At 51.5% G+C, this 24,440-nt stretch overlaps 1 protein-coding gene across 5 annotated transcripts in view; it reads right to left on the minus strand.

The window, feature by feature from the left end:
* Positions 1-24,396, minus strand: part of LRSAM1 (leucine rich repeat and sterile alpha motif containing 1) — a 35,983-nt gene extending 11,587 nt beyond the window's left edge. For 2 of the 5 annotated variants that reach the window (XM_079790618.1, XM_079790621.1), the window contains exons 1-20: positions 24,284-24,396; positions 23,750-23,903; positions 21,961-22,064; positions 21,486-21,542; positions 20,723-20,767; positions 19,786-19,863; positions 18,628-18,696; positions 16,700-16,784; positions 15,627-15,748; positions 13,380-13,470; positions 11,635-11,765; positions 10,492-10,521; positions 9,998-10,120; positions 9,627-9,766; positions 8,765-8,809; positions 5,416-5,486; positions 4,364-4,463; positions 2,388-2,475; positions 1,887-1,961; positions 573-653 (exon numbers count right to left, since the gene is read on the minus strand). In XM_079790618.1, coding sequence (XP_079646744.1) covers positions 573-653; positions 1,887-1,961; positions 2,388-2,475; positions 4,364-4,463; positions 5,416-5,486; positions 8,765-8,809; positions 9,627-9,766; positions 9,998-10,120; positions 10,492-10,521; positions 11,635-11,765; positions 13,380-13,470; positions 15,627-15,748; positions 16,700-16,784; positions 18,628-18,696; positions 19,786-19,863; positions 20,723-20,767; positions 21,486-21,542; positions 21,961-22,032 — 1,503 coding nt within the window. In that variant the 5' untranslated portion in view covers positions 22,033-22,064; positions 23,750-23,903; positions 24,284-24,396. Of the gene's footprint in view, positions 1-572; positions 654-1,886; positions 1,962-2,387; positions 2,476-4,358; positions 4,464-5,415; positions 5,487-8,764; positions 8,810-9,626; positions 9,767-9,997; positions 10,121-10,491; positions 10,522-11,634; positions 11,766-13,379; positions 13,471-15,626; positions 15,749-16,699; positions 16,785-18,627; positions 18,697-19,785; positions 19,864-20,722; positions 20,768-21,485; positions 21,543-21,960; positions 22,065-22,532; positions 23,308-23,645; positions 23,670-23,749; positions 23,904-24,283 lie in introns of those variants that run through there. The other 3 variants (XM_079790619.1, XM_079790620.1, XR_013814524.1) reach the window with 3 other exon arrangements.
* Between the last annotated feature and the right edge of the window lie 44 nt (positions 24,397-24,440).

Here is a 24,440-nt window from a genome sequence, read left to right on the forward strand (position 1 = left end):
TCTCCCTCCCACCCAGGTCACACAGCGGGACTGGGACTGCGCTGGACAGAACCCAGGTCCCAGCCTTGCAGTCCAGATGCCGCCGGCCAGTCCCTGTGGCCCCTTCTCTGTGAGCAGGACAGCAGGCCGAGGTCGCAGAGAAGCTGCCTGCAGGGAGCGACGCAGCAACGGCTGGGCCCTCTCCTCCAGACACCCCTGCGACACCAAGAAAGCTCCTTCCTCAGAGGATGTCAGCCCGTGAGTCGAACCAGCGCCCCAGAAGCATGGCTTAAAGAGACAGGGAGCTCAGCAGCAACCCCGCTCCAAAACAAAGAAAACGTGGAGATGGAGATGTCACCTGGGTGAGCCTTGGCAATGAAACCCTCCTTCCTCTGACCCTCCTGCCTGGCAACAGGCTGACCCGACCCCTAGGCTTGGCCTGTGCTCCCATCAGCCTTCTGGGATTGGGGCACCCTCCAAGGTCACAGCCACGGAGGAGACCTGTCCGGCTTGCTGGAGAGGCGGTGGGGCACCAGGTGGGGGTTTCACGGGGCGCAGGGGAGGGACCGGGCAGGCCAGGGAGCCCTACATACCTGTAGTGCCTCTGTGTCCAGGGATTTCCTCTTTAACTCCAGCTGTGTCAGCTGCAATAACTCAGTTTCTATTAACTTAATCTAAACAGAAGATGAGACAGGGTTTTCTTTTATTTACATTAACCATAGTTCAGTTCTGTGCCACTGCTACCTGATGGCCAAATGGGGTCTGAGAATCTTTTCTGGGCCTCTCTAGAATCTTTTCTGAGTGCTTTGGGCAGGGGTGTGGACATGCCTTCCTGGTCAATACTGTTGACCAATTCTCTTGCTTCCTCTGCAGAGCTGTCCCAGACAGGAGCAGAGGGTCATGGAAGTGACTGAATAATAATAATAGGAGTATTAGATGATATTTACTGAGGATTCTGCATGCTAGGCCTGTGCTGGGCACTTTATATGTATCCGTTTGTCAATTCTCCTCTGGCTATTAGGAGGTTTTATTGCCTCCATTTTACACACAAGGAAACTGAGGCTCAGAGAGGTTAAGTAACTTGCCTAATGACACAGAGCAGGTACGTGAGTGAGCCCTTTCCCTGGATGTGCCTTCTCAGGGTCTAAAGGGGAACAGCTGGCCTGGTGGGTCAAAACCACTCACAGTGAGAATATCTAGGGGTCACTGCACACCCCAGGGTGTGACTGGGGACTTTTAACCCTGGGGGTCAGACCCCACAGCCTGTGCCTCTGACCCTATGACCCTTGTCCCTAAGTTCCTAGGTCCCCACTAACCCCTGGTCAGAGGAATGAGCTTCATGTCCGGCTATGTGGGATTGAAATTAAAGAGGGAAATAAAAAGGTAAGCTGGTTTTGGCCAAAAAAGAAAAGAATAAAAAGGAAAAAAAAACATGCAAAATGTGAAATTCAAAGAGTGTTGAGTACGATGCGATGAGCGTTCCCACAGCCTGAAAGCTCACTTCATCTCCAGCCCACAGAGCACACCTCACCCTCGGGAAGCCCAGAGCCAGACAGCCCAGAGGCCCAGCTGACGTCAGGCCCTCCCTGCTCCCTCAGGTGGGAAATCCATCTGTCCCAGTTCAGAGCTGATGGGGTCACTGGGGCTTGAGCCGGCTGCCTGCGGAGTGCTCAGCACAGAGGCTGCCCTTCCCCTCAGCCCTGGGCACCCACAGTGCTGCCTCGGGCACCTCCCAACAGCCCCTGACCGAGGTTCTGGGCGGAAAGGGAGCTTCTGCGGAAGGCCTCCTGCTGAGCTGCCTGTGAAGGAGCCAGGACTCCACCTTAACCGTGGCCTGTCCAGCCACCTCTGCATGTCTCTGAAGGCTGACAGACAGGTCTAGAAGGGGGTCCACGACCCCCACTCACCTGGTTCCTGATCTGCCGATGCATCAGGTCTTTCTTCACCTGGAGAGCCTCAAATGCAGCCTTCTGCATGGCGCTCTGCAACGAGACAGGCTGCTGAGCAGGGCCTGCCTTGCTTCCCAGTGGGCGGCAGACCACAGTCGAGTGGATGGTGCGGCGGGATCGGAGGTGAGCCCAGGTCCTGCTGCGCTCTGTGGGCTTCTCCTCCGAGGTGTGATTGCAGAGTGGTTATCACCCCCCCACTCCCTGCCCTTTCAGTCCTCATGATGGGGCCCCCACAGCACAGGGAGTGGGTGCCAACCAGGGAAAGGGGGTGCTTCTCTGGATTTCAGTGACCAGATCACCACCCAGAGGCCTCTCCCTGCCCCTCTCTTCCTGATGGTTTGTACTAAATGCACTAAGCATGTGGGGTCTCACACGCTATCTGAGACAGGGCTCCATGCAGGGTTCTGCCCCAGCGTGCCCTTCATGCACCCCCCCCCCCCATCCTGGGCAAGGGCTTACCTCCTGCAGGATCTGGCTGATGGCTTTGTTCTGATCCATCTGCTGCCACGACAGAATCTGCTGGAACCGCTCATCCATTTCAGCCATGCTGCCACAAAGACAGCACATTCATTTACTCCCTCAACATTTTCTGAGCACCTACTATATGCCAGGCACCTTGGAGGAGATCAAGATAAACCACTTATTCATTCAGCAATACTTATGGAGAGCCTGCTGGGGGTCATGCTCCAGGCTTGGCAGGCACAGAGTTTGTCTGAATCCCATGGCCTGGAAGGAGGTGACAGAGTCTGTGTCTGGGAGCGGGGAGACACCCACCCCTCTGCCGGAATACCGCCTCCCAGGTGAGCCGCTCAGGCCCTGAGGAAGCTGTCCTTCCTCCGCACTAGCATCTGCACTCCCCACACCGGCGTTTCTCGGCCTGGCAGTGCGTCTGCTCTCAGCTCCCAGAACAAGTCTAGTGATTTTGGCACAAAAATCCAAACTTGCAACCTCATGTATGTCCATATTTGGGTACGTCTTGGCTTTGAGTTTGTTTGTTCATAACAACTGCTGTTATTTATTGAACCCTATGTGGCATACGTTATGCTCATTAAAGGCTCCAGCCATGTAGGGGAAGGTAATGCTTCATCCCCTTTTTTCTGATATGAAAATTGGGACTCAGAAAGGAAAAGCAACGTGCCCAAGACATCACAGTTACTAATAGAAGTGCCGTGCTCCTAAGCACAACGTCATACACCAGGAAAGAGGGCGGGAGTCTGCACCTGAGGACGCAGGGGAGGCTGGCAGCTGCGCCCCTGGATGGGAGGAGACGCACAGGGCAGTCAGGGCTACTGCCTGTCCCCGCCTGGGGCTCCTGAGCATCGACTGGGCTTTTCTCACCTGGCTCTGCCAGACCCCTGTGCCTCCCCCAACAGACACACCCACAGAGCCATGGGGAACTTGGAGAGTCAGACCCAGAGTGGCTGTCAGCACGAAGGCAACCCCATCACCGTCCCCCCAGTGCATCCCCGACCCTGACCTCTGCGGATGATGAGTGCACCACTCTGCCTGGGTTTGAATCCTGGCTCTGCCAGCTGCTAGTTGTGTTTCCTTGGGTGTGTCACATGGCATCCCTGAGCCCGAGTTGAGATTGTAAAGTGGGGCTAGTAACAGTAGAGTCCCTTGGACATCCCATAAGCTAATGCATGTCACGTGGCCGAGAGCCTGGCACACAGGAGGGCGTGAGATGTGGTGGTGATTACAGGCACCTCAGAGATGGTGCAGGTTTGGCTGCAGACCACCACAATAAAGGAAATGCTGCAATGAAATGAGTCACAAGAGCCCTGGCTGGTTTGGCTCAGTGGATAGAGTGTCGGACTGCGGACTGAAGGGTCCCAGGTTCGATTCCAGTCAAGGGAACATGCTCAGGTTGCGGGCTCAACCCCCAGTTAGGGGCGTGCAGAAGGCAGCTGGTCAATGATTCTCTCTCATCATTGATATTTCTATCTATCTCTCCCTCTCCCTTCCTCTCTGAGATCAATAAAAAAAAAAAAATAAATAAATAAAAAGAAATGAGTCACAAGAACTTTGGGTTTCCCGGTGCATATATATGAGTTATGTTTGCATAACTGTAATCTATTAAGCATACAATAGCATTATGTTTCAAAAAACAATGTACATACTTGAATTAAAAAATTCTTTCTTGCTAAAACATGCTAACCATCTGAGCCTTTAGGAAAAATGGTGCCAACAGACTTGCTGGAGGCATGGTTGCCACAAACCTTTAATTTGTAAAAAACACAGTATCTGTGAAGAACAAGGAAATGAGGTATTGTCACCGTATCACATGGCATGAGGTCCAGCGAGAAAAGTCATGGAGACCAGCCCCACCTGCTTTTGATAGCATGGCCGAGGCTGGGGTGGCCGGGCAGGGGGCTCCCTGGGCCCAGAGCCTGCTCCCCCAAATCCCTTCCTCTGGATGCCTCTCCTTACCTTACCTGGAACAGGCCTGCTGGACCAAGTTCTGCCTCTGAGACTCGTAGGTCATCTGGAGGAAGCGGTTCTTACAGCTCTCGGTCAGCATCTGCTGCATGGCGGCTGGGAGACAGGGGACAGGCTGAGGAAGGGGCGGCCGCCTGGGGCGGCCTCGGAGGGGTCACCTAGTCACCCACCTGATGGTCACCCTTCAAAGAAATCTTATTTTTAAACCATAAAAGTAACTTAAGTTTGAAAGATCGACTAATTGTAAAACACTGAACAACACACACAGAATCTCCTATCCTGTCACCCAGAGATATTATCACTTTTGATACGTATTCTTCCAGTGAAATGTACATGCATATTTGTAGATTTTTAAAAATGAAAATTAAAACACTGAAAGCAGAGACTTGAATAGGTATGTGTGCGGCCACATTCACAGCAGCATTATTCACAATAGCCAACAGGTGGGAACAACCCAATGCCCACTGGCGGATGAACAGATTAACAAAATGTGGTAGATCCACACAATATTATTCAGCCTTAAAGAGGAAGGAAATCCAGAGGGAAGCTGCGACATGAATAGACCTTGAGGACATGCTAAGTGACAGAAGCCAGTCAACAAAAAGACAAATACCATGATCCCACTTATATGAGGCACCTAGAGTAACCAGACTCATAGAGAAGAGAGCAGGATGGTGGGTGCCGGGGCTAGGGGAGGGCAAATGATGAGTTGTTATTGAGTGGGTACAGTTTCAGTCTTACAAGATGAAGAGTTCTGGAGATGGGGGTGGTAATGGCAGCACTCTAATGTACTTAATACTACAGAGCTATACAATTAAAAGTGGTTAAAATGGTAACTTTTATGTTGTATATATTTTACCACAAAAAAATTAAAATGTTATCACGCTAAATATACCACTTCTTACTTCTCATGAATACTTCCCCTCTCAAGGGGTCAACACTCAGCACCCTGTCTAGGTGACCAACAGACAGGGCTGTCTACCCCTGTCCCCCCAAACAGCCAGGCTCCGTTCCCAGGACCCCTCTCACTCCCCACCCTGAGACTCACAGGCAATCTCACGTCTTCGCAGGTTCTCTGTCTCCTCCTGGGTTATGGACATCAACTGTTCCATTCTTATCCTAGAACACAATCCACCCATTTATTCAGCAAACATCACATTTCCAAGAGGAAATCCCATCAGAAGAACAGCACCTCCTTCAGGAAGTCCTCCTTGATGTGCCAACCTAGGTGTGCTCTGCTGCATCACACCCCTCTCCCCGGGGCCCTGTTTACCTTCAGCTTCACAGTTAGAGTTTCCTGTATAAAAAGGTGGACATCCCCTTAGAAAAATAGGCAAAGGACACAAACAGCCATTTCACTGATGCTTGAATACAAGTGACCAATAAGCACATGGGAAGATGCGTAACATCACTGGTAACTGAAGAAGTAAAATCTTTTCAACGAGCAGACCGGTTGGGATTAGGGAAACGGATAACCATAGGTGCTGGCAATGAAGGTGGCGAAATGGGCACTTTCCTAGACGGGTGAGAAGAGTATAAACTGGCAAAATGTTTTCTGGAAGGCAATTTGGCAATACCTATCCAATGTCCTTTGAATATTTCCTTCAAAAATATTCACGTAAATGCATATAGGGATACTTAGGAGATATTCACTGTAACAGTATTTGTAATTATGAAAAACCGGAAACAAATTCCCATGAACAGAGGGCTAATTAAATAAATTATGTTATAATCATATAGAGGACTACCCTATAGTTATTACGATATGGTTGTTGGCATGGAAATACATCCATGAGACAATAAATGAAAATTAAAGTGTCGAATGCAAACTGTAATAAAAAAACAAAATAAAAATTAAATGAAAATATAAGAGGTAATTACATGCATGTATGTGCATGCTACAAGTGTGTGCATCCCCCCCCGCCCCCCCCCCCGCCACACACACACACACTAAACAGGTTAGAGTAGCTTGCAGGGATAATCCGTCATGTTTCTGCAAGTCCTACTTCACTGAAGAAGCGTGTATAATCTGAGCCCCTCTGCCCTGCCCAGGACCGCAGGCTGCTCAGGGAAGTCGCACTGTGCACTGCGGACCCCGGGCCCCGCGGTGAGAGTGTGCGCCAAGTAAACGATGCCACCCCCACAGCTCAGCTTGGCCTTGACCACTCTGGCTCCCGCAAGTACCACAGCTTCAGTGGGTGGGGTGACGGGGCTGCCGTGCCACCTGGAGGGAGGTCCCTACGGAGGTCTTCCCTAGGATGGGCGAAGGACAGCAGCAAAGTCCTCGCTCCTATTTTGGGATCTCAGAGGACCAGGAGGGATCCCATTATACCTGGAGAAGGGGAGGAGGTGGCCCCTCCCAGCTGTCACCTTTCCTCATTTCTATAGGGGTGTACCTCAATGCAGTAAATTTGGAACATACTGGAAACACAAAGAAAACGAAAATATCACTGCCTCCAATTCCCACCTCTTAAAAATGTTCAGTGTAAACCTCCAAAAATGTAGATTTTTGGTAATTTTTTTATACCAGGAATATAGTTGAACATAATATACTAGAGGTTTTTTTGCTTTCTGAGCACAAAAACACACAGAGTGCCTTCAAAAAAATGATAGAAAAAAAAGATAAAAATATGAACAATAAAATGGCAATAAATACATATCAACAAGTGAATCTAAAAAACAAAATAAACAAGCAGAACAGAAATGGACTCTAGATACAATGAGCATTTTGACGACTGCCCGATAGGTGCCCAGCTGGGAGGATGGGTGAAAAGGGGAGGGGTTAAGAAGTGCAAATTGGTTACAGAACAGTCATGGGGATGTAAAATATAGCACAGGCGATACAGTCAATAACATTGTAATAACTGCGGATGGTGTCAAATGGGTGTGAGATTTATCCAGATGATCACTTACTAAGTTACATAATGTCTAATCATTGGGGTGTACACCTGAAACTAATATAAAAATGTATGTCACCTAAGCCAGGGTGCCTCAATAGTTGCGCGCTGACCTATGAACCAGGAAGTCATGGTTCGATTCCTGGTCAGGGCACATACCTGGGTTGCAGGCTCAATCCCCAGTAGGGGGTGTGCAAGAGGCAGCCGATCAATGATTCTCTCTCATCATTGATGTTTCTCTCTCTCTCTCCCTTCCTCTCTGAAATCAATAAAAATATATTTTAAAAAATATGTCAACTGTAATTTAAAATTTAAAAATTATTTAAAAAAATATAGACTGTAGACCCTACTTTTCCACTTAGCAATATACTGTATTTCTTTTAATAAGGAATATTCTTCTACATGATATTAAATAGCTACAGATTAGTCTTTTGTACATAATTCATGTGACCAAATTCTTTTTCCCCTCAGAAATGTAGATTTTTGGTAATTTTTTTATACCAGGAATATAGTTGAACATAATATACTAGAGATCCGGTGCATGAAATTCATGCACGGGTAGGGTCCCTAGGCCTCACCAGCAACCAGAGCCGATCTGTGGGGTGACTGGTGGGGCAATTGGGGGGGCCCCTGCTGGCACCCACCTTGGAGGTGACCGGCAGGGCGACTGAGGGATGGCGCCGCCCACTCACCAGCTGGCCCTGCCCCGCCACCACCACCTGTCACCTCTCTCTGCGGGAGGCAACTGGCAGGGTGATGGGGGGGCGGGTGGCGCCAGCCCGCTCACCAGCCAGCCCCGACACTCACCACTGCCACCGGTCGTCTCCTTCTGCAGGGCGACCGGCAGGGCAATAGGGGGGCCCTTGCTGGCACCTGCCTTGGTTGGCCTAGGGCAGTGATGGCGAACCTATGACACGCGTGTCAGCACTGACACGCGTAGCCATTTCTGATGACATGCGGCCGCATGCCGAAGATGAAACATTTGCTGCTCCTGAGGATGAAACATTTGCGACTAGAGTCTTAGAGTTAGTTTTTTCCTCAAAGTGACACACTACCCGAGTTATGCTCAGTTTTTTGGCGAAGTTTGACACACCAAGCTCAAAAGGTTGCCCATCACTGGCCTAGGGCCTGGGGGCCGAAGGCAGCTCCTGCATTGAGCATCTGCCCCTGGTTGTCAGTGCGCGTCATAGCAACCCGTCGTTCCACCGGTCATTCCACCATTCGGTTGATTTGCATATTAGGCTTTTATTATATAGGATACATTCTTATTCACATCTAAATTTCTGTCAGGAATGTGTTATAACAAACTTGCAGATAGTGATTCTTTTTCATAAGGTTTCCTAATGAGCTGAATCTCCTTATAGCTTTAGGAAAACTTTCTGGCATAATCCTTGAGAATCATAAGACATTCTACCTCCAAAGTCAAAGCCACCCTCCCCTTCCCCGCCCCCCGCCCCAGAAGGAAGGCCCTGCTGAGAAAGCGCCAGAGCAGAAACGTACCTTTCATTTTCCAGTGACTTCAAAATCTCGGAACTTTTCTTTTGCCTGTAGAGAAACCCACGAAAGGTCCCTGAAGCCATCACCAGCAGGCCTGATTCCCACATAACCACCCCCTCACCTCACCGGGGGTGCAGAGGGGGCTTAGTGACTGGGGGGCAGGGGAGGGCTGAGGTCTCGGGCCAGTTAACCACTGCAAGCCCCAGTTCCCCATCTGTGCCTCGGAAACAATATTAAAAACAAAACAAAACACTTCATGGAGTGTTTGTAAAGAGTGAGTGAGAACATGGACATGCAGTGCGTGGCACTTAAGAAGCCCTGGGCGGATGGTGGCTCTCCCGGACACCCCGGTGGGGAGAGCACGTGGAGCGGCTGACCCAGGCCGGCAGCGGAGCCCGTGAAAAGCAAAAGGAAGCCCGGGAGCAACAGGAGATGTGGCGGAAACCTGTTTCTGGACTCTCCACAGGGTCCCTAACCAGACTGCTCAGGCTCCCTGAGGTCTCTGTCCGGCCCCCTTTCTCCCAAGTCCGGTCAAGACCTGCGCTCAGCAGCTCCTACTTGGGCAGGAGGGGTTAAAGCAGAGCTCCCCAGGGGGTGAATGTTGACCTCAGCACTAGAGGTTACCTGGAGCCCAAACTATTGGAGATGTGATCTCAACTATCCTGTGAAAGCCTCATTTACGGATGGGCAACTGGGAGACGCGGGTCCGATCAGCCTCTCTAAGTTGGTGCAAAATGCAGCACCAAGACTGGATGCCAATGACAGGAACCTGGGGGAGGGGTAGAGCTTGTGAGGGAGAAGTGGACCCCCTCTTTGTCTCCTCCAAGGGTTTCATGTGAGAGGTCTGGGCGGATGGGAGCCCGACCTCTGATTGTCCTGCAGAAGCTTCTGGATCCGTCTGGAGATGTTCTGCTCCGTCTGCTTCAGCTGCTCCTGCAGCCGCTGACGCTCCGCATCGAGGTAGCGCCGGTGCTCACTGAGGCCGTGGTCCAGCCGGGACTGCTCCTGCGGCAGGGCGGGCAGAGGCCCTGAGCAGCTGGGACCCCTTCAGAAGCCTTAGTGCAGTGAGGGGCCCCAGAGTGGGGTTAGGGGAATGTCCCATCCTGCCAGCCCTTTCCGTGCGACCTTGGACCAGGGTCCTCCCCTTGCTAGGCCTTGCACACAAGGAGGCTGGACCAGGTGCTGTAAAGGCCCCCCAGCAAAGACAGAACCCGGCCCCCTTGGCCGCTCACGAACCTTCCTGACGGACTGGAGGATCTCGTCCTTCTGGCTGTGGCTCTGCTGGAGGAGCTGGGCGTGCTCGCGCTGCCCGAGCTCCAGGCGCCGCTCAAACTCCAGCTTCTCCAGCATCTTCCGTTCCTGCAAGAATGGAGATGCTGGTGCCTGCTGGCCCAGGCTCTGCGGGCATTTAGGACATGGGAACCCACCCCGAAACTCCGAATAGCTTAGGCTGTAGGTAGTAATGCTGAGTAACCCCTCAGGGCCCCCCTTGACTAGAATAGGCTGTTTGCTGGCAGGGGCCAGTGGTTTGGAGCTTGAGCTCCAACTCTCTGAGCCTCAGTCTTCTCATCTGTCAAGTGGGGATACTCTACCACCTACCAAAGCTGTGCGGAAAGCACTGCTTTACCCTCTAATTTAGAGGCAGGAAGGACTTGTTTCCTCGGGTCTTTATAATTATTGAGATCTTTAATGAGGAGAAAAGTGACAGAGAGTAAAAGGCACTTTCTTACCTTCCTCTTCTCATAGTCTGAGAACCTGTTCTGGGGGAAAAATACAGTGGTCAGAGCAGGTGGGCAGCCTGGCACCATCCAGATTCCCTGGCCCACCCCAGAGTACCCATCAGAAGGGTGGGGTGGGTGAGGATGAGGGGTGGGTGGTTCTAGGGGACACCAAGGTTGAGAACCAGGGGCGCAGCACACCATAGGAAGGTTTTCAAGACAGATGCAGCTCTGAGAAGGCCTGGTGCTCAGAAAAGAAGACCAAGACTGGGATATCTGAGCCCTTGGATGTCTGCACACACAGTGGCAGCACCCAGCTCTCGCCCACCGCACTCCCCAACACACAGATGCTGCACACACTCCTGCTGGAGTGTGCAAAGAGTGAACGCCCTGGGAACAACGCAAACGCCCATTAACAGATGATTTCTTCAGTGAACTGTGGCGCAGCAATATCTCGGCTGCGATCTCCGTTTTATTTCGGTTCCTGGAACCGAACCCACAGTCTCTCCGAGGGGCGTCTGTATTCATATGTGGGCCTGTGACAGGGACCTGGGAGAGCGCCCTGCTGCTGGTGCTGACACGTGTGCCTGTCTGACTCCTTCACAAAACTGAGAGCGTGAAGGTGTCCTGTACGGTGAGTGGCACTGAGGCAAGAAGGATTGGCTGAGAGAGACAATAAACACTACAGACTTGGTCGCCACTCTCACGAAGCTCCATCAGCAGGACAGACGGACATGAAACAAACTCTCCCCATGCAGTTCTTCATTTAACTTAGAGCTGCGGTAAGTGCTCCCAAGAAACAGATGGACGGGCCCTCTGAGAACACTGACAGGGGGCTGGCCTGCTTGTGGGGAGGGCTCCTCAGAGGCTGTGATGTTTAAACAGAGAATGAAGGATCTGACTGAGTGAGCAGGGGAGGGTGAGTGGGGAGAGGTCCAGACAGAGGGACCGGCAGAGCGGGGCACGGTGCGGCTGACGCTTGGTGAGCTGGTGCGGACAGGGGCTGTGGTTGGGCTCGTGAAAGCCATCTAGCCAAGCAGTCGGTCTGATGGAGGCGAATTTTAGTCTGATGGAGGAGTCTATGGGCCGCAGCTCTGAGCATCCCCCAGTAACCAGGGCCCTCTCTCCAGGTGCCAGCGGGCAGGCGCACCTTACCTGCCACTCCACCTCCTCCCTGGAGAGTCTGTCCGCGGGCCCGTCAGGGCTGTCCTGGGAGTTCTGGGCTCCATCTTGCTCCAGGACTGGCAGCAGGTACTGAGAAGGGGGGTAGTATTCCAGCCCTGACTCTGCAAGAGATGACACAGCTGACCAGGAGGGAGGAGGCAGCCCAGCTACCGGAGCGGTCAGCGCCCGCTGCCTCTGCCTTCCTCCTTCCTCCTCGGCATCCTGTCCCACCCCCACGTCAGGCCACTGCTCCTCTGCCCTGGACTGGGCCCTCATGATGCTCACCAGTCCTAACGCCTGGCCCAGACTGTGGCCAGTGCTCAGTAACCTTCAGCTGGTACAGACACAGAACCACCACCCGCCTCTTTACATCCAAGCAGAAATAAGATGAAAAGGAAGCCTGAGAGGAGGAGTTGAAGGCTGAGTTCAAAACCCAGCTGCACCCATGATTTCCCGTGTATGAGACCTTGGGCAAGACGCTTGCCTTCTCTGGCCCTGCAGTTTTCTACTGCATAATTTATCCGTTTTTATTTGGTTGTTTGCCCTATTTTTGCTGATTTGTAGGTGCTCTTTATGTATTATAGCTAATAACCTTGGGCCTATATGCTGCCACTATTTTCTTCCAGGTGGCAACTTTTCTTTTTAGCTTTGATGATGGTATCCTATCCTTTTGAGATAGTTTTAGATTTCAATGTAGTCAAAGTTACCCTCCCCCCAAGGATATAAGTAGGCAGTTCACAAGAAATACTAAAACTGGGTGGTGCAGATACTCCTCACAGGAATGTAACCTCGGGTAACCTGTTCAGAGGGCAATGTGGAGTTCCTGTCCCCACCCTGTGCCAACCCCACTGGTGCCTGCCCTAGAGGAACCTCATGCAGTGCCAGGGGGTATGGGTTAGTTTTCCTGGGAGCGGAATACTGGAAATAACTTGCAAGTTCACAACAAGGGCTCCACCATGTGAAATGCTCTACAGCAATTTAAAATGAGGCAGAGCCTGGCTGGAGTGGCTCAGTGGTTGAGCATCAACCTATGAACCAGGAGGTCATGGTTCCATTTCTGATCAGGGCGTATGCCCAGGTGGTGGGCTCGATCCCAGCCTTCCCTCCATGGCTCTTCAACATGCACCTGTCTGCCAGGAACACCCTTCACTCTGGTCTAAGTCCTAATCATCCCTCAGGTTTCACTGAGGCCCCTAAACCTGACACCTGACCATTGTACTCTCATAACCACAATATGTAATTACTAGAGGCCCAGTGCACAGATTCATGCACCGGTGGGGTCTCTTGACCTGGCCTGCGGGGATCGGACTGAAACTGGCTCTCTGACATCCCCTGAGGGGTTCCGGATTGCGAGAGGGCATAGGCCAGGCCGAGGGACCCCACTGGTGCACAAATCCGTGCACCGGGCCTCTAGTATGCATATAAGATCTTTGGTTAATCTCTTCCTGCCCTCTCCCCTCCCCTCCTCCCTCTGAGATTCATCAGTCTGTTCCATGTTTCCATGCCTGTGGTTTCTGCTCCTGCATTGAGCGTCTGCCCCCTGGTGGTCAGTGCACATCATAGCTACCAGTCCATCAGTTGGCCGGTCGCTACTTCCTTGTGTGATGTTTGGCCCGTCTCTCCTGCCAGACTGTGACCTCCTTGGTTTCTGTCGCCTCTCCAACCTGGGCTGGCACAGGGCAGCTGCCAGGGCCACGGGTGCTCACTGAGTGGAGGAGGAGGCTGCCTGGCCTTACCTTTGCAGAGGAACTGCTGGATGGCCTCCGTGCCTGCGCCACACACCTCCGGCGGCGGGAAGACCATGGACGAGGCATCCAGGCTTAGAGTCTGCAGACACAAGGGAACCCTTTTATATGTCGTTCACGCCACTGCTCAACACAATGAAAAACCACTGGGTGCAGTTATGAATACGTGCTCACTATCTCCTCTGCCTAGCAGGGAGAGCTCACCTGCCTCGTTCCATCTGTAGTCCCAGCTCCTAGAACAGTGACTAGCACGCAGTACGCACTCAATTCATGTTTTTGGATAAATACATGAATGAGCAAAACAAAGAAAGTTATAGGACAGCATAGAGAATAAGATTCCATTTTTGTAAAAAAAAAAAAATACTCTATAGTCTCAGATTAGTATATTTATAGAAAAAAAATTTGGAGCGGTATATATCAGCCTCCAAGTGGCCATGAGCCATGTGTGGCCACAAGCCACGTGTGGCCATTTATGTTTAAATTTTAATAGGTACAATTTTTTTAGCTGGCCGGTGTGACTCTGTGGGTCTATGAACCAGGAGGTCATGGTTCAATTCCTGGTCAGGGCACATGCTCAGGTTGCAGGTTTGATCCCCACTGGGGTGCGTGCAGGAGGCAGCAGATCAATGATTCTCATCATTGATGCTTCTATCTCTCTCTCCCTCTCCCTTCCTCTCTGAAATCAACTAAAAATATATGTTTTGGGGAAAAAAAATTTTTAAATTGTGCCCTGACTGGGGATCAAACCCACAACCTTGGCGTATTGGGACAATGCTCTAACCAACTGAACTACTTGGCCAGGGCCAACTGATTAAAATTAAAGAGAATTTCAAGCTCAGTTCCCCAGTTGCACCAGCCACATGTTCAGTGCTCTATAGCCACAGGTGGCCAGCAGCTACTGTACTGGACAGCACAGACTATGGAACATTTCCGTCATCGGCAGGAGGAGCAGCGATTGGACAGCACCGAGTCACACAGCCCTGGTTTTAGACTCCAGCTCGCCGGGGGCCAGCTGTGTGTCCTGAAACAGGCCATGTGACCTCCCTGGAGCCGAAGGTCCCTCAGACTTAATAGGCACAATATCACCCCCCTGGCAGGCTGTTAGGTGGGTAATAGGAGATAACACGTGAAAAAGACTTTGGCCTCAACTAAGAATGGTTGCTATTGTTGTCTCATCCTGAAAACAGGTTTGTCCAAGGTGCCACCAAGAAGCCCAAAAGATTTTTGTTTAAAGAATCGCTATAAAACAAACCACAGAGCTCTTACTGTCTTAGAATGGCTTTAGAATCAGGAACACTGCTCTGAGCTGTGCTGTCTGATAAGGTGGCAACTGAGCACAGGTAGCTATTTAAATATAGATGAATAAAATTCAATAAAATGAAGCATGTGGTTCCTTGGTCATACCAGCCACACGTGGTTAGTGGCTACCAGTTTGGACTGCCGTCACTGAATGATGGCATTGCTGGAAGCACAGAGAATAAATGCCTGCGTGCTGGCCATTTCTCCAGCCTGCACAGGGCAAGCAGCCTGCCCATCCTGTCCTTCCTTAGGCTGTCCACCATGGCAGCGGGGACCAGCCCCTGGGTCAGTCACCTCCCTTTACTGTCTCCGTGCTCCTCACCCAGATGCCACTGGTCAGCAGTCTGGCTTGCGAGCCAGTTCACTGACAGACGATCAGAGGAGTCTGGGGTGCCTGTCAGGTGAGTGTCATTGTGAATGGAGAAGTGCCTGCACCAGGGGCGGAACCAGGCCCTGGATTCAGACTGCCTGGGTTTGATACCATCTCTGCTATTTATTACTATTTATTGTGTGGCCCTTGGGCAAGCTCCTTAAATGGTCCAGGCCTCAGGCTCTTCATCTGCAAAGGGACACAACAGGGTTTCTGTGAGGATTCAGAGAGCGAATGCAGGTCAAGTGCTGAGCCTTAGTAAGTACCTGGGATGCTCCTGCTACCCTTGTCTACATCCTCAGAGCTTCTTTCTCTTTCACGGTCTGGCTCAAATATCACCTCTTTCACAGTGTTAACCCCATCAGGATTTGATGTTATCTCTTCACTTCAGAAATAGGTTCCTATGCCACCATCATGACAGCAAAGCCACGTAATTACAACTGTTCACACACTGGTCACTCCCAAGGACCACGTGTTGAGATCTCTGTGACCCCAGCACCCTGTGACCAGGACGGGTCCTCAGCACCGTGGGCGGCAGGAGGACCCCAGGGAGGAACGGCTCCACTCACCTCCAGGGTCCGCACGTGTGCCAGCATCTGCGGCAGCCTCTGCAGCTCATTGTCCCGGATGTCAAGAGTGCGTAGGCTCCGAAGTTCCCCCAAGGTGTCTGGAAGCTCCTTCAGCTTGTTGTCTGGAGAGATCCCAATGGCACAGCTCAACACCCCAAAACCCCTTCACCAGCTTCCTGGCTGACACCCACCAGGACTCGGGGGGAGGGGTTGCCTCACTCTGACTCTGACTGAGACTCTGTGAGGAAGAACATGACGGTGGGGTTTCAGCGACCTGGGCTCAAGTTCCCACTGCACAACTTACTAGCTGGGTGACTTTGGAAAACCAGCTCTACCTTCCTGGGGCACAGTCTTCTCATCTGTAAAATGGGATTGTAATACCATTTGGCCTCGTAGGAATATTGAGGGATTCCATGAGATTATGCATGTGAGGTCCTCGGCACATGCCTATCACATAGTAAGGGATCAGTAAATGGGGCGCCATTATTTTTATCGTTATTCATGCCACATTCAGGTAGACTGAGGCATTCCGTGCAGAGAGTGCTTACAGCAGGAGAAAGGAAAGGACTGGGCAGGCACTCCACTGACGCGTCGGAATCTTGGTTCTGTCATTATCACACTGGGTGGTCTTGAGCAAGCCCCCGATCTCTGAGCCTCACTTGCTTCATCTGTAACTTGGGGATAATACCTCCTCCCTCTCCAGACCTCGCGGACTGGTCCTGAGGCTCCCTGCACCTCCGAACGTGGAAGCGCTGCTCACTGAGTGTGAAACACTACTCAGCACCGTTCCCGGGGCTCCTGACTCGCTCTCACTCAGTCCACTACTCTCACCACCATATTCATTGTTATCAATACAAGTGTGTGTCTCAGAGGCCTGTCTGTCAATGCTGTCTGTCCTCCTCCCATAAGGTCCCATCTATGGTTACCCTGGAGACAGACCGACCTAGCAGGATGTCCGTCCAGTGTCCAGTGACATCTCGGACTGGCTGCCCTCATGCTCAAAGGCTCCAGGAGGCTGCTGGCTGGGACAGAGCTGACTGAGGGTCACATGGACAGGGCTTCTTGGCTCCTACCTTTCACATTGAGGGTCTGGAGCTGGGTCAGGTTCCCAATGGAACGTGGGAGATACGTCAGTTGATTCCTTTCCAGGTTCAATACCTAAGAAAGGAAAAAACGATGAGACCCACCGTGGCCGGGTAGTTCAGTTGGTTGAAGCATCATCCCGATTGCACCAAGATTGTGGGTTCGATCGCCAGTTAGGGCACATACAAGAATCAACCAGTGGATGCATGGATAAGAGGACCAACAAATTGGTGTTTTTCTCTCTCTAAAAATCAATAAATAAAAAATTAAAAAAAATAATTGTGAAAAAATGATGAGATCTCACGTACGGACAATAGTGACACCCCTGCTTTGGGCCAGGAATCATGTGGGCACCACACACACCTTTACCTTCTCCCAACAGCCTTGTGATTATGATCCCAATTGAGAGACGAGAAAACTGAGGCTCGGACCAGCGAATCCATGTGCCCAAGAGAGCAAAGCCAGACCCTGAACCCAGTTCTGGCTGAGGTTCCATCATTTACACAGACCACAAAATGCACAGCCACAGTCCCACCATCAGGAAGGGAGGGAGGAGAGGACTGAGAGGCTCAGGGATCCGGGTGAGGCAGCTGGTGAGAAGGCTCTCATTACCCCAGGGTCAGGAAAGGAAGCTGAGCTGCATCAAGCAGTAGGGTCTGCCCAGCCTCCAAGGCTGCAGCTGCTGGCCAAGTCGGAACCTGGTTGGTTGGATTCCGAAGGCCATGCTTCCTCCGGGATGCATTACTGAGGTGAGCAAGGCCAACAGGAAGACACACTAAGTAGCCATTAAACATAGATACCATGGAAAGCTAAGCCTCTATTGAAAATAATGTGGAAGATGAATATTTGATGAACCAAAGGATGGTTATGAGTTAGTGTCCAGTATCCAAAAGTTACAAAAGAGTGAATGCAGCAATTCTATAAAAACAAACATACTAAAAATGTCCCCAAAGACCCTACACCAAGGCATTCACCGTGGCTCTAAGTGGTGGCAATTACTTCTGTTCTGCCACGTGTTCTCTGTGTGACTTTGGGCAAGTTATAGTCATCTCTCTGGACAGTTCTCTCTTCTGTAAAATGCGGTGGCATCACCCACATCATAGGGTTGTTCATTCAAGTGGGGAGGTGAGGGCGTGGCCCCCACAGGATTACATTTTAGTAGAGGAGACGGTCAAGCCAATAGACACATAATCAGTAATTATACTGCAATTGGCGCTCTCGGGGAAATAATCTGGGCTTGGCAGAGAGGCGATTAAAGTAGATCTACTTAGATGGGAGGTGAGGGAGGACCCTCAGGGACACGGGGGGTGGGAGGGCTGAGAGCATGAGCCGCTCAGGCAGAAGGAAAAGCCCTGTGGAGAGGTGGGCGCAGAAGGCCAGAGGGTGTCAGAAGCTGACGGCAGGGAACGAAGGGGAGGCAGCCGCGAGGAGGCTGCAGACATGGACCCCTCACACAGGGTCTGACTGGGCTCACTGCAGAGAAGGCATGTTAATCTGAGTGGGAAGGAAGCCGCTTCTTCCTCTGTAAAATGGGATCAGTCAACACCTGCCTCACAGGGAGGCTGACTGATGGACAACACAGGGAAATGCTCAGCTGTGCTGGACGCAGCGAGCACTCAACACGTGGAGGGCTACTGACAGTGACTGGAACGGAGGCGGAGTCAGTGCTGAGCTCAGCATTTTAAAAGGTGCACGCGACAGGCCCTCTTTTTCTGCAAAGTTGTGGAAGCTCATGATGAAATCCCCAAAAGAACAAGCCCCAAAACATGGTGGGGGATGCCCACAGCCCAGATTGCAACAGCGAGGGCCTCCTGGGGTCTTAACAGCAAAGGGGCAGGGGATGGCCCGAGTGCCGCCTGTGGCGCTGCAATTGATCACCTCGGCATCAGAGGTGGGTTTTCTGTTTCTGTGGCCTTACTTGGAGGGCCGTCAGCTGCCCTATATCCTCAGGAAGGGCCGTCAGCTGGTTCTCATGAAGATCCAGAACCTGCGGAAGGAAGACAGGCTCAGCACCTGACAGTGACCAACGGAGGCCACCCCTCCCATCTCAGGTCCGAGAGGCGAGCGGCTGTTGGAGCAGCGCCCAGCCTCTCCTCTCCAACTAAGCAATCATTCCACCTCATTTCTGCTTCCAAAGTATTATCCCCTTTCATCCTTTCATCCGTCAAATATTCATTTTTACTATTGAGTGAAAAAAGTATGCAAAGACATTTATATGTTAAAGAGAAAAAAATCTTCATAGTATAAATATATATTTGCAAAGAAAGTGACTACTAAACATGCAATAAAATATTGAGTGTTGGTTCTCTGGAGTATGAAATAATATGTTTTTCCTCATTTTCTGCCTACCTGCATTTGTTAATTTTTTTAACAATGAAAATGAGTATAAAAGATACATATACCAGTATGCATGCATATGTATATATACTATACATATATATGAAATACATATGAAATGTAAGTACACATAAACATAAAAATTTAATGTTATCCCTTTCTGACTATAACTGCGTTGGACAATGAAGAGAAGCAGAAACTACCCCGGACTGCACACCAGAGTTAACCATAAAGACACCTGGGTGCCTGGGCTGCCGGTCTTCTCCTGGTGTGTATACCCACAGTCAATCCTGCAGCCACACCTCATGTACTGTGTGAGTACCACATCCCACTCCTGTGCTGACCGTCAGGAGGGATCGCCCAGGCCACCAGGCTTTCACACACTGACCACATGATGCCTGGCATCGTCCTGTGCCAATGGCCTGGGACCAGCAGTCTCCCTGCTTTCTGCTAGTTCGCTTGCTATGAGTCTGTGGTTTGTCTTTCCACCCAGCAGGCAAGTTCCCCGAGGGCAGGGCCTGTGGCTGGTTCTCTGGGTAACCCCACCCCACACCCAGCACGTGGAAGGTGCCCAGTAAACCATGCTGATCAAACGCCAGAGTGAATACTACATTGGGCCTGGCTGGCATAAACTCGAACAAGGGACGCGTGGCTGCCACCTGGAACTCCAGGTTACTAGACATGCAATAAAACATCGATAGTGGTTCTAGCCTGATGCCTGGGAGAAGGGCCCCGTTACCTTGATGGTTATAAGACTTAGGAGGCTGCAGGATTTCGGAAGCAAGGAAGTGAGGTGATTCGTGTGGACAATCAACACCTGTGGGAAAGATTTCGGCATGGTTCCTTAGATTGAAGCGCATCAGGTGGGGAAGGCTGAGGGCAGGTGAGCTGGGCGGGGCAGGGTGGGGATGGGATAGGATCTCCAAAGTGGAATCAGATGACCTCAAGACCTGGAATTTCAAGGGTAAAAGAGACCTTAGAAGACTAAATCTACCTTCCATTCTGGGAAGGGAGCCCGCGCTGTTGTCCTAATCTCCGTGGGCTGCCAGGATGACTAACGAGCTAATGGACACTCGGCCCGGGCTGTCACTTTAGTTAGGCATGGACTCCTGCGTGGATGCTTCCAGTGCTGAGGAGTTCACTATTCTGTTGGTATGGAACACTTCTCACCTACCTTCAGCTACATAATTTACTTAGATTACGCTGATCTAGCTGCATTCAAAGCTGCAAAGTCTTTCTGAACAATCATTCATTACACTTTTAATCTCCCCAGTGATCAGAATGAAGCAAGTGTAGTTTTCATTATTAATAACAATGAGGTCGCACAGGGTTTTCCCGTGGCAGGCATCACACTCTGTGCATTTGGATCTGTCTCTACCAGTCACTCATTCAATTCTCACTAAGCTCTGTGAGAGTAAAGCTATGAATATGTTTGCTTCAGAGGTGAGGAAACCGAGAGGGAAGAGTTTAAGGAAGTTGCCCAAGTCCGGAGGGGCAAAGCCAGAGTGTGACCTGGGGCTGTCCAATGCCAAAGCCGACTCTCCCAACTGTGAACAGGCCTGCTGTAGGCTGAAAGGGTGAGAATCTGAGAAAAGAGAGATGCCAGGAAGAGAGGTCCTAAGTCCCACCGGATTGCAATAAACATGCAATAAAGTCTCTAAAACGGGTTGGCTCACCTTCTTCTGTAGAACTTTGCACGTTGCAAAAGCCCCAAATGGAATCTAAGATGAAATAAAGACGAGTTAGTATCCCCCCTCCCTCAGTTTTTAATTTGTTTTCTGAGTGCGAGGGAGAGATGGGGCCGGAGGCACACAATGCACAATGCCGATGGGAATGGCTCAGCCCAGGGAAAGGCTGGTGAGGAATGTGGCTCGGGATACGGTCAGCCCTCCAGATCAGCTGGCAGGAGACTGCCCTGCCTGGCCCACCTACCCCATCCCCATCCTCACCTCTATCAGGGGCAAAACAAAGGTCTCTGGTGCTTTGCAGAGGATGGAGAAACCTAGGTTCTCCTAGGAATCTGTGGTACGTTTTCTAAATAGGCTCTGACTCTTGAAGACTATGCTCAGGCCAAAGATCACCTCCATTCTTTTGGACAGGAACAACATCTAAGGAAACATCTCTGCACGAGGGCGTCCGGACTTCTGAAAGCCCAGTCCAGGGAGAGATCAATCAAAGGACTTGGATGCATGCATATAAGCCTAACCAATGGACACAGACACCAGGGAGGTGAGGGCATGAGTGTGTGTGTGTGGGGGTGGTCGGGGGGGCAATAGGGGGGGGGTGTAGGACACATATGTAATACCTTAATCAATAAAGAAAAGAAAAAAAATTTAAAAAAAGAGAAAGCCCCAGTCCACATCTGTCTTTCCCAGGGACAGGTGGTTCAAGGAAAAAAAGACAGATCAAATTCACAACCAGAGCACCACCCCAATTTACCTCGGAGAGCTCACATTTAGAGATGTCGAGAATGTCATCTGCCCCAGCTTCTTTTGCCTAAGGATAAAAATAATTTTTATGTTTCAAACAAAACATCCTTGCAGAGTGGACACACCAGGCAAAGAAACACAGGATTAAGGATCTGCAAGGGACCATGGACAGCATATGGTTCCACTAGTCCAGTCCATTCTGTAGGTGGGCCAATGCTCCCTGCTTTAAAGGGGCTTCGGGGCCAGCGGGAAGAGCAAATGAACAAGTGCTGACAGGTGTAACCAGTCGGTGGAGGGAAGCACAGGGCGCTCCTGAGCACCTGACAGGCAGCCTCACCCTTCTGCTCCAAGTCACAGGTCTCCTCTGGGCCTGGGGGAGGCTGAGAGGAGGGAGCACGGTTTGTTTGGGGGGCAGTGCAGAGCCCTGCTTCATGGGGCAGAGGCGGAGATGGGGAGGAACTCAGAGGAAACCCATTTTCCCTCACCAGGCACATCTGATACTCCAGGCGTTTCCGAGCCTCCTCACTGGGTTTCCGCTTCCGGAAGAAGAGCGGCATCCTTCCTTTCCCCTGGAGCAAGCTTCACGGCGCTAGGGCAAGAGAAAAGCTAGGACCTGGGGAGTCTGTCACTGCCTCTCAGTACCTGAGGGCAGGGGCTGTACCCCTCTCCACCATCACTCTGTGTCCCGAGCCAGGCATGGCAGGCGCTCAATACCCTCTGTTGACTAGCCCAGTGGTCGGCAAACTCATTAGTCAACAGAGCCAAATATCAACAGTACAACGATGGAAATTTCTTTTGAGAGCCAAATTTTTTAAACTTAAACTTCTTCTAACGCCACTTCTTCAAAATAGACTCGCCCAGGCCGTGGTATTTTGTGGAAGAGCCACACTCAAGGGGCCAAAGAGCCGCATGTGGCTCTCGAGCCGCAGTTTGCCGACCACTGGACTAGACAATAAGCAGCAGTATGCGGTGGAAAGAGCATCATGGCAAGCCGGGTGACCAGGGTTTGGGCCCACATTTGCCTCTGGCATACTTTTGTCCCATTCTAGATTCCCACCTTTCCACAAGGGTGTCGCCTAGAGAAGGTTCCTCGTGTCCCTTCTAAGGACGATCCCCGAGGACTCTGACAGATTGGCCTGGTGAATCCCTTCTAGCCGCGGAAACACTGTGAGAGGGGCATCAGCACATCAAACATGGCATGACAGCAGCCAGCCACGACCTTGGGGAGCGCAACTACACCATCACCAGAGAGATTTTTAAAATAGAAATTCGAAAGCAGTTCTCAGGCACCTTGCCACTCTCTGTTATTATTCCATTTGATTCTCACCACAGCCCTGTTTATAGTGATGAAACTGATGATTATTGAGTTCAGTGACCTGGTTATACAGCCTGGATTGTAGCAAAACCAGTCTGGCATTCTGCTCTTTTGAGTCCCGATCCTGCAGATTTGCCCAACTCTTCGGTGCTGGAGTAACTCAGCACACACTAAGTACACTGTCCTGAACTCAGAAGCCAGGAGCTCACTGCCTGCCCAGGATCTGCAAACATCTGTGCTTGATGACGGACGTGGATGGGTCAGGAAGCAAGCATTCAGGGAAGCTTACGGTTAACAGCCTGGGCTTTGGGATGAAATAGAACTGGGTCGGAATCCCAGATCTAACACCCACCAACCATGTCACCTTGGTTCACCTCTCTGAGCCTCAGTTTCCTCATTTGTAAGGTGTAATGATGTTACCAACACCCGGTTCTATGAGGATCAAGTGATTTCATGTATGTAAAGCCCATATTACAGTACCTGCCACATAATGAGTGCTCAATAAATAAGTATTGGCCACATAGCACCACATTTATTCAGGGCCTCCTACAATTTAAGGAGCTAGACACACACCCAGCCCAGAGGTTAGGGGTAGTGAGGGTGGGGGGTGGGGAGAGATCACCAGTCTCTGCCCACAGGGGTGTGGGCTGTCTGGGGAGCCGGCCAAGACTGCAGAGCTGGCTCAGGCCCCTCTTGTCACCCCATCTTCCTGCAGGGATGAGGAATAGTCCAAAAACAGCCCCCCCCCCCATCCTTCCCTGATGACCAGCTCTTACCCTTTATGCTCCCCAATGACAGACCTCTTTCACCACCTCCTCCCCAATGACCATCCCTCCCAGATCCGCTCTTCCCAACCTGCTCCCCGATGTCCATCCGTCGTCCATCCCCTCCCCCGACGTCCTGTCGAGATCGGGAGAACCACACCCATCTTCCCCTGGCTGCAGTGGGGAGTGCCCGACCTGGTTTGTGGGTGGACAGGTCCCGACGTTCCTTCCGCGGGTAAACTTGAAGCCACGCCGATCACTCGTAGGGTTTGGTCATGGACGCTGGGCCGCAGACCACCTGGCAGCGCCCCCGGTGGATCGGGAGACTGGTCTCCCCCAAACGCAGGAGCTGGGGACCGAAACTCAATCTCAGAAAGTCATGCAGACCAGGATGACGAAGTCTGAGACTCCGAGAACCGCAGCATTTTGGAATTAAGAGTTCGAACGGATCTGGACGCGAACGGAATTGTTTTGATAACTAAAATGCACACATCACGAGGGAGTTAAAAGGGGGTCCGGGGTCGCTGTGGCCCTGGGGTCCCAGAATGTGAGCGGACCTCTCCGGAGGGGCGGAGCTCGGGATTAGGAGACAGGGACCATGGGGTGATCCTCATCACAAGGGAAAATGGGGGACAGGAGGACCGGGATCTTGGGAGCAGCCCTCTCTTGTCTGCCTCCCTTGGGCGAACTGCCCTGAACCCCCCTTCCAAGCACCCAGTTACATCTTACCAGGTGCCAGGTTCCCAACTTGTCAGCTTCTGGCGCCTGCCCACAAGGAACATGGCGGCAGGGGCGTCGCTGGGAGGTTGGTCAGAGAGGGCGGTTCTCGCAACAGGCGGAGAGGGCAGTTCTCGCGAGAGCTGCGCTTTCCGGGCTATATCCGGCG

Source organism: Cnephaeus nilssonii, assembly GCF_951640355.1.
Source record: "Cnephaeus nilssonii genome assembly, chromosome: 14".
Taxonomy (NCBI): domain Eukaryota; kingdom Metazoa; phylum Chordata; class Mammalia; order Chiroptera; family Vespertilionidae; genus Cnephaeus; species Cnephaeus nilssonii.